The sequence below is a fragment of the Onychomys torridus genome, chromosome 16 (assembly GCF_903995425.1).
Source record: "Onychomys torridus chromosome 16, mOncTor1.1, whole genome shotgun sequence".
Lineage (NCBI taxonomy): Eukaryota > Metazoa > Chordata > Mammalia > Rodentia > Cricetidae > Onychomys > Onychomys torridus.
The window spans coordinates 3028961-3042648 of NC_050458.1; the positions used below are offsets into that span (position 1 = coordinate 3028961).

The window sequence follows — 13688 nt, forward strand, 5'->3', positions numbered from 1 at the left end:
TAAATATAAAATACCTATTTGCATATTGGATACTTTTAATTTGGATGTTAACATGCTTTTGTCAATTTATTTTTGCTTATATCTTTTAGAAAAAAACTACAAACACCGTGAAGTGGCAAGTCTACATGCCTCAATATTAAATAATGCATTTCCTAGATGTAATTCTCTTTTAGGTAAAAAATCAGTATTCTCATAACTTTCTTAGCACAATTAACAGAGATTTCTTCAAGTCACCCAAAAATGACATAGTATTCCAATTTTTCTAGTTACTCCCCTTCAAATGTTATTTAGAGACTTGTTTGTTTACAACAGAACCTACTCAAGCAATCAACAGTCTCTTAACCCTCTTGAATTTGGACCTTTCCTTTCTCCTGTTCCCACAAGGCTCTTATTAGAATGACATCACTTCAGGCTTTTTATAGTCTTGCTCTCATGGTGCTGTTCAACTTTCTGTTCTAACTCTTTCATTTCCTGTGCATTATTAGTTTGATTTATTCTGTTCAACTTAAATTTTGTTGCTAAACCTGATAGATAATGGTAATATATATTCAACATACAGCACATCAGAGGAGGCACATATATTTGCTCATTGATAAATTAATGATCCAAGTGGAGATTATGTTGTAATTTATTTTGTATTTTTTATTTTTAGATTATAATTACATCATTCTCCTCTCCTCTCCTCTCCTTTATTCCCTTCTCCTCCTCTCCCCTTTGCTTTCTCCTCTGTCCTCTCTCCCTCTCCTCTACAAATCCTCCCATATCCCTTTTTGTCCCCTTTCAAATTCATGGTCTCCTTATTTCATTAGTTGTTCCATACATGTATTTTAAGCATAACATCTATGAGAAATTTTTAAGTCTTCTTCTTGGACATAGGTTATAGCACCAACTTTTCACAAATGATATTATCATCCGTCTTCCAACTAATATTACTAGAGTCTTTTTCTGTCACTAAGTTCTTTTTTAAGGCTTAGAAATAGAGTTAATTTCCTAAGATAGCGAACTGTAGCAGACAGCAGTAGAACAGCCATATTCATCACTTGCTGACTATGCCCCTTTGGTTTTCTGTTCTCCACTCCACTCCCTATGGAGGAGCAAGCAGCTCCATCCTTAGTATCTGTCCATGGGATTTAGACAGATCATCTTTCCATGATCATTTAGACTGCCTGTTCTCAAAACCTACGATAAGTATGACAGATCTCTCTGTCACATGAATTACCAAATTTTCTCAACTTTTCATTTGTTAGTATATAAGAAATTACTTTCAGTCTTCATATTATTGCTATAATATTGTAATATGGGTGGCACTGCACAGGGCCACCAGCAGTCATTGAGAAGGAGATCACAGCTGTTGTTATCACACTAAGGAATAGTCTGAGTGTCCTTGCCTCTGGGCATCATAGGATGGGGTCTGTTCTTCCTGTTTTGTTTTTCCAGTTTTCCTGTCAGTTGCTATACATGAAACTGTGAGTGATTGTGTAATTGAAGTTGTTGCAACTGGTTAGTTAGTCCACTGCTTCGTCTGTGAATGAAGCCTGGTTCTCCATTAGTCCCTCTGCCAAACTCCAGGACTGTTTCAGTGTGCCCTCTCCAGCATCTACTGCCATTTTTGTTGTAGAAGAGAAACAAGCTTAGAATCCAGTCAGTGAGCACAGAGCATAGGATTTAAGTGTGAACATTTAAGGGGGAGCCTTGACTTATTATTTTATGGTAGGCTATGCCGAAAAAAAACAAAAACAAAAACCTCTACTCTCAAAACTTACTGCACCACAAGGAGAATGCAGTAAGTGATACTTAGCCTAGGAATCTCAAACACTTGTGTGAAGATAAACGTAAATTCACATACAACTTTGGGTTATTGGCCATGACTGTGAAAGTGTTATGGTATACTATTTGGTTAATATGCCTAGATAGTATTTCCTTTGTTTGTTATTTGCCTTATCCATTAACTCCAATATTCCTAAGAACTGTGTGTTTATTCTTATCATCATTTTAATACTGAGAAAACACAAGCTTAACCTTTAGGAAATAACTATACTGCAATTCAATCCCAGATTCTTGTCATTATAAAATGAGATAATCCTTGAAGTAAGCTGTAGCTGGAGTTTTCCTGCCTGGACCACAGTCAGGACAAATCTCTCTCACCCACTAGGCCCATAGATGCTCAGAGCCAACCAAGTAAACACACAGAAACTTATACTGCTTACAAACTGTATGGCCATGGCAGGCTTCTTGTTATCTGCTTCTTCTATCTTAAATTAACCCCCTTCCTTGTCATGGCGGCTGGCAGCTGGCAGCTTCTCCCTCTCTATTCGCCTTCCACTTCCCAGAAATCTCTTCTCTGCATGTCCCACCTATTTTCCTGCCTGGCTACTGGCCAACCAGTGTTTTATTTTAACCAATCAGAGCAACACATTTGACGTACTTGAACATCCCACAGCATCTGAGTACACTGTAATTTAGGAAGGACGCTTGTTAGTATTTTCAAGTTATTGAGAAAACTTAACAGTAATCCAGTATTTGGTCATTTCTTCTCCATGTTTATTTCTGATTTAGTTCTTTATACAATGTTTTGGGAACAAATTGTTCTTTAAGTATGTAATTTGATCATATCCTCCTCTTTATCCACCTTCCTACTCTTCTTCAACTGCTCCCTTCCCAACTTGATGACCTCTTTATTTTTTAATTAAAATACTGAATTGCTTTACAAATTTGCCACTGCACCTGCCTCAGCAATATTTTAAAGTTATATATTTCATTTCTTGTACTTTTTGTCATATTTATTCCTCAGTAGTTAGCAATATTGATACTACTACAAATCATGCTTTTGAACTGTTTTTTAATGTGAAGGCTATGAGTCATTCCATCACAGCAATAGATTTTCAGAAATGTATTATTAGGTGATTTCTCCTTGTATATGCATCATAGCGTGTAATTGTTGTTAGAGTTTTCCTGTCTGGCCCAGTCAGGACAAATCTCTCTCACCCGCCAGTCCCACAGTTGCTCAGACCCAACCAAGTAAACACACAGAAACTTACATTGCTTACAAATGTATGGCCATGGCAGGCTTCTTGTTATCTGTTTCTTCTATCTTAAATTAACCCATTTCTGTTAGTCTATACTTTGCCACATGGCTTGTGGCTTACCAGTGTCTTTACACGTTGCTTCTCATGGCGGCGGCTGGCGGTGTCTCTCTCCAGCCTTCTACTTCCCAGAATTCTCTACTCTCTTGTCCCGCCTATACTTCCTGCCTGGCCACTGGCCAATCAGAACTTTATTTACACAAATCGATATCCACAGCATGTAATTATTCACAACCTAGATAGTATAGTCTAGCATATACTAAGGTGTGTGTGTGTGTGTGTGTGTGTGTGTGTGTGAGAGTGAGTGAGAGAGAGAGAGAGAGAGAGAGAGAGAGAGCGAGCGAGAGCGAGAGAGAGAGCGAATATGAGTGACTGTTAGGGCTCAGTGGAATACACCGTGATATCATCCTTAAGAGTCAAGCATGGATCGCCCCAGGAAGGGGGAATGGCTAAGTCCCCCTGGGTAAACTAGGAGGGTGTAGAAGGGAGGGAATGGGGAGTTGGGGATGTGAGGGATGGAGATGGCTGAGGTGGGAGAAGGCCAGAGTGGGAGAGCAATGAAAGAGATAGCTTGACAGAGGGAGCCATTATGGGGTTAAAGAGGAACCTGGTGCTTGAGAAATCCCCAGGAACCCACAAGGATAACCTCAGCTAAGACTCCTAGCAGTGGTGGAGAGGGTGTCTGAACTAGCTTTCCCCTGTAGTCGGATTGGTGACTACCCTAATTATTGCCATAGACTCTGCATCCAGTGACTGAGGGAAATAGATGGAAAGACTCACAACCAAGCACTTGCTGGAGTTTCGGGAGATCAGTTGAAGAGAGGGAGGAGGGATTAGAGGAGCAACCAAGATCTAGATTATGATAGGGAAACCACAGAGACAGCTGGCCCAAGCTAGTGGGAGCTCATGGACTCTGGACTGACAGCTGGGGAGCCTGCATGTGACTGAACTAGGCCCTCTGAATGTGGGTGACCGTTGTGTGGCTTGATCTGTTTGTGGGGCGACTGGCAGAGGGACCAGTACTTATATCCCTGGTACATGAACTGGCTTTTTAGAGCCATTCCCTGTGGTGGGATGCCTTGCTCAGCCAGGATCCAGGGGGAAGGGGCTTGGTCCTGCCCCAGCTTGGTAGGCCAGCCTGTGTTTTAGAGCTTTCTAAATGAAGCTTGAGTCTCTTCTATGACTACAGGCGGGAACTGAGAAATTCTAGATAATGCCAAGTATTTCTTGGAGAGAAAGAGGCTGCAGGACTTACTTCACTTGGGATGTTGCAGTGCTCCTTATTTGTGATGGCAATCTCGATCCTTCCAGCAGTGCTAGATTGCGTAGGGTGCACCTTTCTTTCTAAAATAAGGAACATATACTTAAAAATAAGGAAATACTTTTAAACTGTTCAGAAAGTGTCTTAGCAATAAAATATGTTCCGAAATAACATTTGTGTGAGAGCATATTCTTATTTTTAATAACAGTTGTAGATTTGGAAGTATAGTCTGTTAGTTCTCCTATTTACTTGTAATTGATTAGAAAAGGTGATATGTAAGTATACATATATGCACCAAACAGTTTTCCCAGCTTACATTTAAAACTTTTACATCATTTAAACTCCCATTAGCAATGTGATATTAGGCCTCAGAAAGCACTTTCTTAAAGGGCCAGATTGACGGTAAATATTAGGCTCATGTGCTATATATAATCTTTGTTGCAGCTGATCATTTTCCTGTTAGTGTGGGAAGTTACTTTACACAACAAGCAATAGCTGTGGCTGTATTTCAGTAGACTTCCTTTATACAAATCAGTCTGTGGACTGAAGCATATGTTAGCACTAATAAATTTATTTCCTTTGTCAGTGTTCAGATTTAATCTTTTATAATTATATGTGCAGTTTTAGAATTCAATAAGTTGATGAACCTCAGTGTAGCTATATTGTTGTTGTTAGAGATGACTTATTCTGAGATGGAATCCTGAGAGCTGCATGTGCCCATGAACTCACTGTGGACCCCAGGCTGGCGTACAACTCTGATGTTCTTCCTCAGCTTCTCTACTATAGAGGAATAGGCAGGAATCTCAAAGTAAATAAAATTGTTTTCAATTTCATGTTATTAGCAAACTCCTCATTGTTTAAACAATAGGGTAAGAAAATACTAATGTGCGTTATAATCCTACTTTAATTGTATCAATAATCCATCTATTTCTGTATTTTGGGACTATGTTCTCTTTATAACTTTTTATATCCTAGATAATAATGCCTAGTATTAACTGAGTAATACATTTGCATTCTTAATCGCTGCAGTCAGGTCCCCCATTTAATACCAAAAAATATTTAGCAGCTAGAAGTCTCTATTTTTAATCCTCTTATTCCCATCTAATCTTTACATCCATGTTAAACTTTTAACCTTGAAATTCTCTGCAATTTTTAATATTTTTAGCTCTTCACTTTTAGCTATATCTTATTTTATGATTCTGTTACAGAGAGAAAACACAAAATTGAATGCAGTGTCTGATAGGGTTAAAAACAAAAGACCTTTGTCCCTCACAACAGTGCTATTCCATAGAGTGTTCTGTGTAGTGTAAAACAGTGTCATTTTACTTATCCTCATATGCTTCAGTAAGGATCAGAATATTAGGTAGGCTGCATTAAAGATGAAGATAGCATTTTACCTTACTATTTTTTCCCCTCAAAGGCAAGCTAATTAGTGTGGGAAATCCATTTCAGATTACTTTTTGACAAATCTGAAATTTTGATTTTTGTTTGCTTGATTTTAAAGCATGAAATGAAGCAATTTTAAAAAATGCTTTATATTCCAAGGATAACAGCCATGATTTTGAAAGATTAAAAAAAATAATTTGCAGCTAGAATGGAGAGCAGTATCTTGTTAGTAGCAATTTTAGGAGCTGTTCTGTGATGTGTACCATCACAGAGGTGAGGTGTCAGGCTGTGAAGGTAAATCAGAAAATACTTGAGTAAGAATTTACTATCAATAAAAATTTTAAAATGAAGGGGTCTGTAATTTAACAGAAATGCATAGTGTCATCTCATTTGGCTTCTGTTACAATGATTTTGAAAGAGTAATTTAAAATAGCTATTGGTATACAGAAATGTAAAAACCTAGAGATACTGTAATGTGGATGACTCAACATTCTAATTAATTTAGAACATTATCATAACAAAATATGAGCTAGATAGATGGCCAAGTCAGTATTAACAAGATCGTCACTTCAGCATGGGGTTGTGCGTTTGGGTCCTTAACACCCATTCGGAAGCTTGGTGTGGTGGCAGCTATTTACAGACACAGCCCTGAGCAGGCGGAGACAAACGGGTCCCTGGGACCTGATGTCCAGTCAGTCCAGCAGAGTAGAGATTGAGAGAAACGCTGTCTAAAAATATGGTGGAACAGCACCGAGGAAGATATCTAGTGCAACTTTTGGCCTCTGCACACATGTACTCTTACACGTGTGTACACACGCATGGACATATACACACACACCAAGAATCATACAAAATTTTATTAGGCTTTCTGCATGAATCTATAAACTAAAACACATGCATATGGTATTTTATTCTGTGCATTTAAAATTTTGCCCAGATATGGCGAATTGTATATATTCATCAAGAATAAAATGCTAAATCACTATAGTATAATATGAAATAATAAAAAATCTGAGTAAGGTGCAAGGGGATGAACTATTAACTTTGTTCTAAAACACTGTTAGAGAGATTACATCTTGCGCTGGTTGGCAAGAGTAACAACACACAGATACATTTTCTCTCTCTGACACATGGACACACACACACAAGTGCACATGAGATCCAGTATTACATGTTCAGTTCACATCGTCTCACTTTGAATTCAAGACTAAGGGGAATATGCCATTCATTAATGCTACACCGTGTGTGTGCGTGTGTGCGTGTGTGTGTGTGTGTGTGTGTGTGTGTGTGTGTGTGTGTGTGTGTTGGGGGGCGGTCTCAACCTTGTGTCAATGTGATGTGTTAGAAAAAAAATTGCAAATAAAAAGAGTCATGGTGTTGAAGTCGTTTATGATTTTATGTGGGCTACATTCAGAGCTATTATTAATGGTTGTTTCCCAAAGCACCTGTTGACACCTCTGCCACCTTTATTAAGTGACAGCATTCTTATGTTCATTGAGAAAACTGAGTTCTCAGTGACCAAAATGAACCACATAATGTTTAGTATTGTAGTCTGTCAGAGAATTCAAGTTGAACCATGTTAGGAAGGCTCAGTGGTGAAGGATGTGTAGAACTGGGTATTTAGGGGAAGACAAATACATTTCTAATATACTAGTGTTTAGTCAGTGTTTGTATCAAAGGACGGGACAGCAGCGTTGTATTCCGAAGACAGTGAAGAACTCTCTGTAGGCTAAAACTGCCTCATTGCCATGCTGCTCTCCTTCCCGTTCCCACTGCTCACTCCTCATGTTCAAAGATGAGCTTCACTTTATAGTTTTATTGTTTTTGCTTTAAAAAGACAAAAGTGATTTGAATGATATTTAGAAATAATATTTTATTTATATATTTACTTTTAAAACCAGCAGCTGTTTTTCGCTGCTGGGTTCTTTATTCCTTAGAGTTGGGTTTCTGTCTGGTACATTTTCTTTTGGCCTAAGCCATTTCTCTCATAATATATTGCAGGATAGTCTTTCTGTAGACAAGATATTTCTGTCATGTGTTTTTTTTTTTCTTTTGTCTTGTTTATCTGGTTAGTACTTAGGAACAGGTCATCTGTAACTAGATTCTTTACCAAAGGAGCAATGTTGTGCTTTTTCCTCAAGTGATTATGTTACTTACTTCCCCACAGCAGTGATTGCAAGCTGGTCGCAGTGAGTGTGGGCGGAGTGAGTGTGGGTGCAGTGAGTGCTGGCGGGCGCAGTGAGTGTGGGTGCAGTGAGTGTGGGTGCAGTGAGTGTGAGTGCAGTGAGTGCTGGCGGGCGCAGTGAGTGTGGGCGGAGTGAGTGCTGGCAGGTGCAGTGAGTGTGGGTGCAGTGAGTGTGGGCGCAGTGAGTGCGGGCGCAGTGAATGTGAGTGCTGGCAGATGCAGTGAGTGTGGGTGCAGTGAGTGCTGGCGGGCGCAGTGAGTGTGGGCTCAATGAGTGTAGGCACAGTGTGTGTGGGTGCACGCAGTGAGTGTGGGCGCAGTGAGTGTGGGTGCACGCAGTGAGTGTGGGTGCAGTGAGTGTGGGCGCAGTGAGTGTGGGTGCAGTGAGTGTGGGCTACAGCCTGTACATATGAACAGTATTTATTACTTTTCTCTTTTGCAGCCTCTTATTTTTGTATGTGTCATTTTAATAATTCTAAAATATTTTATTTTAGGTGCTGTGTTTCTTTGTAGTGTACAAGGACTAGCAGTTAACATTGACCCAATATTGTATACATGGGTCATCTATCAACCACAAAAACGAACAAGTAGACAACATATGCAACAGGTGAGTGGTCCCGTAAGTTTTTATTTTAACAAATCCAGCATTTCTTCTGTTGTGTTGAGTTAGATGCTGCTGCTGTTAATGACTGAGATTAGATAATGCAGGTATATCAGGGAGTTAGGTGCTGCTGTTACTGTCTTAGATGATGCTGTTGTTAGTGACTGTGGTTAAATGATGCTCTTGTTACTGATTCTCTTCTTATTTATGTGCTAGAATTTCTTTAGACCCCCTTTTATGCCTTTCAAAGATCTGTAATTTTATTTATAAGAAAGTGTGTTCAACATAGTTTGGCTGTTGAAGTAACTTTCTACATAGGTGATTATAAAGCAGAAAGACCATTTTGGCAGTCCTATTTACTGTTACACATCTTTGGATTTATTTAATAAACTTGCTTTTAACTTAACCCTGGCAATTCGATAGTTCTGATATGTATTCATTGGAAACAATGTAAATTACAAAGGAAGAGCACATCATTATAGTTTTCTAGAATCGTTAAATATGCTGTGTTAGGATACATCAGTGTGGTTCTGACAAACCGTTACTGCTCTCATTTTAGATGAAGTGACAGTTTTGAGGCTTTTGTCTGTAGTAGCAATGTTTAGTAAATAGCAAAATTTAGTCCTTGAGGTCATGTTTATGCTATATTGGATTGTATTTATTCATGAACAGTTGTAATTTTGCAGTATTATATTTGAGATAATTTTGTTACCATTTTCCTCTGATAAACTAATGCTGTTTAGTAGAAGATAGATTGTTGCTGGAGTTATCTCCAGTCCCGCTTGGGACCGTAGCCACTCAGACTCAAATAAACACACAGACGCTTATATTATTTAAACTGTTTGGCTTAATGGTTCAGGCTTCTTGTTATCCAGTTCTTACTTACATCTTAAATTAACCCATTTCTATCAATCTGTAACTTGCCAAGTGGCTTGTGGCTTACCGGTACTTTCACATCATGCTTCCTCTGTGTCTGGTTGGTGACTCCTGACACAACCTTCCTGTTCCCAGAATTCTCCTCTCTGCTTATCCCACCTATAGTATACTTCCTGCCTGGCTACTGGCCAATCAGTGTTTTATTTATTAATCAATCAGAGCAACACATTTGCAGCATACAGAAAGACATCCCCAACAACAGATGAATTCTATAATTACATAAGATTAGTCTGTTCAATCTGAGGAGCATTTGGTTGCTGTTGTTTTGGTGTTGGATCATACCTTGGCCTCATCTTGCCGTACCCATGTTCTGCCACATCCCTAGCTACATTTCCAGCTCCCCAGCATCAGTCCTTTATCTTGATTGAGTGCCTACACCATTTCTCCTGTTTATTCTTCATTTTAACAAGTATTTGCTTGCTAGACACCAAGATTGTAAAAATGGTATCACTAAAAGCTTCCATCCCTCTAAAATATTTAGTACATTTTGGAATATCAAAGAGTACCAAAAGGTCCATTTAGGTGATGGCCGTGCCTGTGTCCAGTATGATGTGAAGGCAAGAGGGAATTCTCCTAAGCAGATTGTATGTGAGAAGAAGGGGTAGGTTACAGTGTGCACCACAGGAGCGAGGCTGACAGAAGCTTGTTTCTTCCTGAATATTTGGGCAAAGACAGGGAAGTGAGAATCGTGGCAAGGAGGACTCGGCCTGAATAAACTGTTCTAGACGCCAGCAAAATAAGAACCCAGTTCTTAAAAGCTTTTGTCTGGAATTCTCAGTCCTGGTAACTGAGACTTCATCCTGATGGATAGCGAGGAACTGCATGAAACTGGTGTGGACAGACCTGGATCTGAGAAGGTTTGCTGTATTCTGGGCTGGGAGGGCCTCTAAGGGATTTGACTTGTGTCAGCCCAAGTTGAGTCTGCCCAAGGATGCTTTGTCTTTGTTTGTTGTCCCACTACTGTGACTTCAGTCAGTCTTACCATGTCCCATCCTTCCCTCTAGTAATTACCGTCATGTCTTTGTCTTCTGATTCTTAGAAACATCCTCATTTTAATCCTTAATATGATTATAATTCTCAGAGTGCTTGATTTTCCCTCAGGTATATGAATGATGGGCAGCAGCTGATGAGTTCATCAGGCTCCTAGCCTGGAACTCAGTTCTTCCACCTTAGAGTCCCTTGTGGTAGAATCACAGGCACATGCTACCATGCCTGTCTAAGTATTTAAAGTGTTAAATAAACTTTCAACATAATTAACATATTAAATGCATTATTATAATCAGGCACAAAATATTTTTGTCCTCACATTTTCAGGGTTTTTTTTTTCCTTAGTCTCAGGATAGATTTCCACTTACCTTCATTTTCCTGTTTGCTGGTTTGTGAAACGTTGTTGTTGTTGTTGTTTTGGGAACCACACCGTAGCCAGCTGCAGATACTGTTTTATACCAAACACCAGGCTTACTATAGCTGCCATCCCTTGTTTCCTTGGCTGGACTTTCCTTCTAAGTTGTGGCTAAAGCCCAGTATTGGAAGACTCATGCAGTTCAGCATTCATCTTTGATTCTACAGCAAAAGCACTTTTTTTTTTTTGGCCAAAAATCTGACAGGTTTGTATTGGACGTCACTGGCAGTAACATCATATTTTATTTCCCTGAATAATGAAGAAACGGCCACTTCCTTGTCCAGCCCTGACTCGTGTTCAGTAAAGAATCCTAATGCTTTCCAGCTCTTTCCAGCTTTCAGTGGTGTTCTGTGTTCCTTAAATATGCTGTGATTATCACTTTATCATACAAAATAGAATTCTCAAAATTTCTTCAAAAATTGGACTGTTCATATAATCAATAGTTATCCACCCATTCCCAGTAACATTATTTCCTAGTTGTCACATTTGCATTGGGAAGTTAGATCTGATTTGGTCTCCCAGTATTATGTTCATATTTCTCATTACAATCTATGCTAACCTATAGCCTTATAGGTTTTGTCACAGAATTCTCAGCCCTCATTTCAAAATACTGTATGGGAAATTCCAGAAATAACTAATTTATATGCTTTGATTAATTGTTATTCTAGTATTGTTGTTATCTTCTTATGTTAACCTCTTTTTAGCATATAAATTAAACTTTACTGTATGAAGTATTTGATGGAAAAAAAGTAGTACCATTGTCTCTTGGGATTCTTGAAAGACTATTGGTTCCAGGAAGTAAAGTGTGTTGATGCTTGAGTTCTCTATGTGCAATGACTTGGAATGTTCCCACCCAACCTAACTACATCCTGTCACACTCTGGAGTACCAATACTAATTCCTAATGCAATGTAAATGCTTTGTAGGCGCGTTCCACTATACAGTGTGGAGAAGAGACCTCTGTAAGTTTAGTGCATTGCGTTCTGTCCTGAATGTGTGGAGAAGAGACCTCTGTAAATTTAGTGCAGTGCACTCTGTCCTGAATGTGTGGAGAATAGACCTCTGTAAGTTTAGTGCAGTGCACTCTGTCCTAAATGTGCTTGATCCACAGTCGGCCAAGCTCGTAGATCCAGGACTCATTGGTGGGCAGGGCGGCTCTGTCTCTTATGAAGGAAACCCTCTAGTGGTTTTGTGACATATTCCCTCCTTTAAAGGGGGGTTACCTAACACATGAGAGAGAGGGAGGGGTGGGGGGGGGGAGAGAGAGAGAGAGAGAGAGAGAGAGAGATATTGATTTACAACAATGCTCAGACCCCAGCTTCTAAAAGAGTGTCCTTAGTGATGCCATCTCTGCCCTTTGTTGCTTCATTTTTCCTTTGTTTCTTCCAGCAGCCTGTGGTAGCAGTTCCTCTTGCCCCTTCAGTTAACAGAAGGAAAGAAGAGGAGCTCTCTGTTGGAAGTGCCCCATTGGCAAAGCAGCAGTCCTACCAAGCCTCAGAATATGCCAGCAGCCCTATAAAAACAAAAACAGTCACAGGTATGTGTCAAGAACAGATGCATCAGTTTTCTGAGGATTAGTTTACCTTACTATTCTTTTCCATATTTTTAATTAGAAGATAATATTAATTATTGAGGGAGGAAAATTAAACACAATTTACATGATTAGTCATTATTCTCTATATTATATAAAAATAAATAGTACAGTGATTACTTTCCCCTTCAAATGATTGGTCTATACTGTGGTATTATTGTTTTTGTCTTGGAGAGGGGTTCTGTCTTTAGTTCTCCCTAGCTTTAGAACTCTCATGTTTTCTAAGTATACTTGAAGATTTAGAGATGCTGAATACCATGGGCATAATATGCTGTTCGTGAATTATGCATCCTCTTTCTCAGATACCTACCACTTTTGCCTCTCTTGGGAGGCAAATATGGTAGCAATAATGTTATTTCTTGAGAATAAACATTTTTTAACTTAAAATTTGATTTTTAAAGTTTTTAATTAATTTATAGTGTTTGCTTTCTTTTTCCATTAATTGAAAGTATATTTTTCTTACCTAATATATACTGATTACTATTTCTCTTCCCTCTACTCCTCCCATCTGGATCTACTCCCTTTCTGTCTTTTATTAGGAAACAAATAGGCTTCTAAGAGTTAATAATAAAAAAGAGAACACAAAAACTAACACATTGTAGTTGACTACAACAAACAAACAGAAGGAAAAGAGCCCAAGAGCACACTCAGGAATCCCATAAAAACACTAAACTGGAAGCTACAATATATGTGCAAAGGACCTGGTGTAGACCCATGCAGCCTCTGGGCATGTTGCTTCAGTCTCTGTGAGTTTGTGAGTTCTGCTCATGTTGATTTAGGGGGCCTTATTTTTGGTGTCTCCATCCCCTCTGGCTCTTACACTCTTTCTGCCTCTTCTGCAAGGTTCCTTGTGCCTTGAGGGAGGCATTTGGTCTCTTATTCTCTGCATAATGTCTGGCTATGGGTCTCAGTATTTGTTCCTATCTGCTGTAGGAGGAAGTTTGTCTGATGATGGCTGAACAAGGCACTAGATCTGTGATCTATAAGTGTAGCAAAATGTCATTAGGAATTATTATTATTATTATTATTATTATTATTATTATTATTATTATAACAGTAGTCTTTGTTTTTACCCCAAGTCCCTGGGCTATCAAGTCTTTGGTTCTTGGTCACCCAAGCAGTGTTGTGTATGGCTTCTTATTTTGTGGAGTTGGCCTTAAGTCAAATCAGATTTCTTTGAACATACACTACATATATTAGTGTATATTCATCATTTTTATTTATATTGTATAATAAATTAATGA

The 13688-nt window shown here is 38.9% G+C and overlaps 1 protein-coding gene across 6 annotated transcripts in view; it reads left to right on the forward strand.

Annotated features, from left to right (window-relative positions):
- Vps13b (vacuolar protein sorting 13 homolog B) overlaps positions 1-13688 on the forward strand; it is a 553125-nt gene that overhangs the window by 199012 nt on the left and 340425 nt on the right. For 5 of the 6 annotated variants that reach the window (XM_036207944.1, XM_036207941.1, XM_036207943.1 and 2 more), the window contains exons 20-21: positions 8410-8522; positions 12243-12390. In XM_036207944.1, coding sequence (XP_036063837.1) covers positions 8410-8522; positions 12243-12390 — 261 coding nt within the window. The remainder of the gene's footprint in view (positions 1-8409; positions 8523-12242; positions 12391-13688) is intronic. The other variant, XM_036207942.1, reaches the window with a different exon arrangement.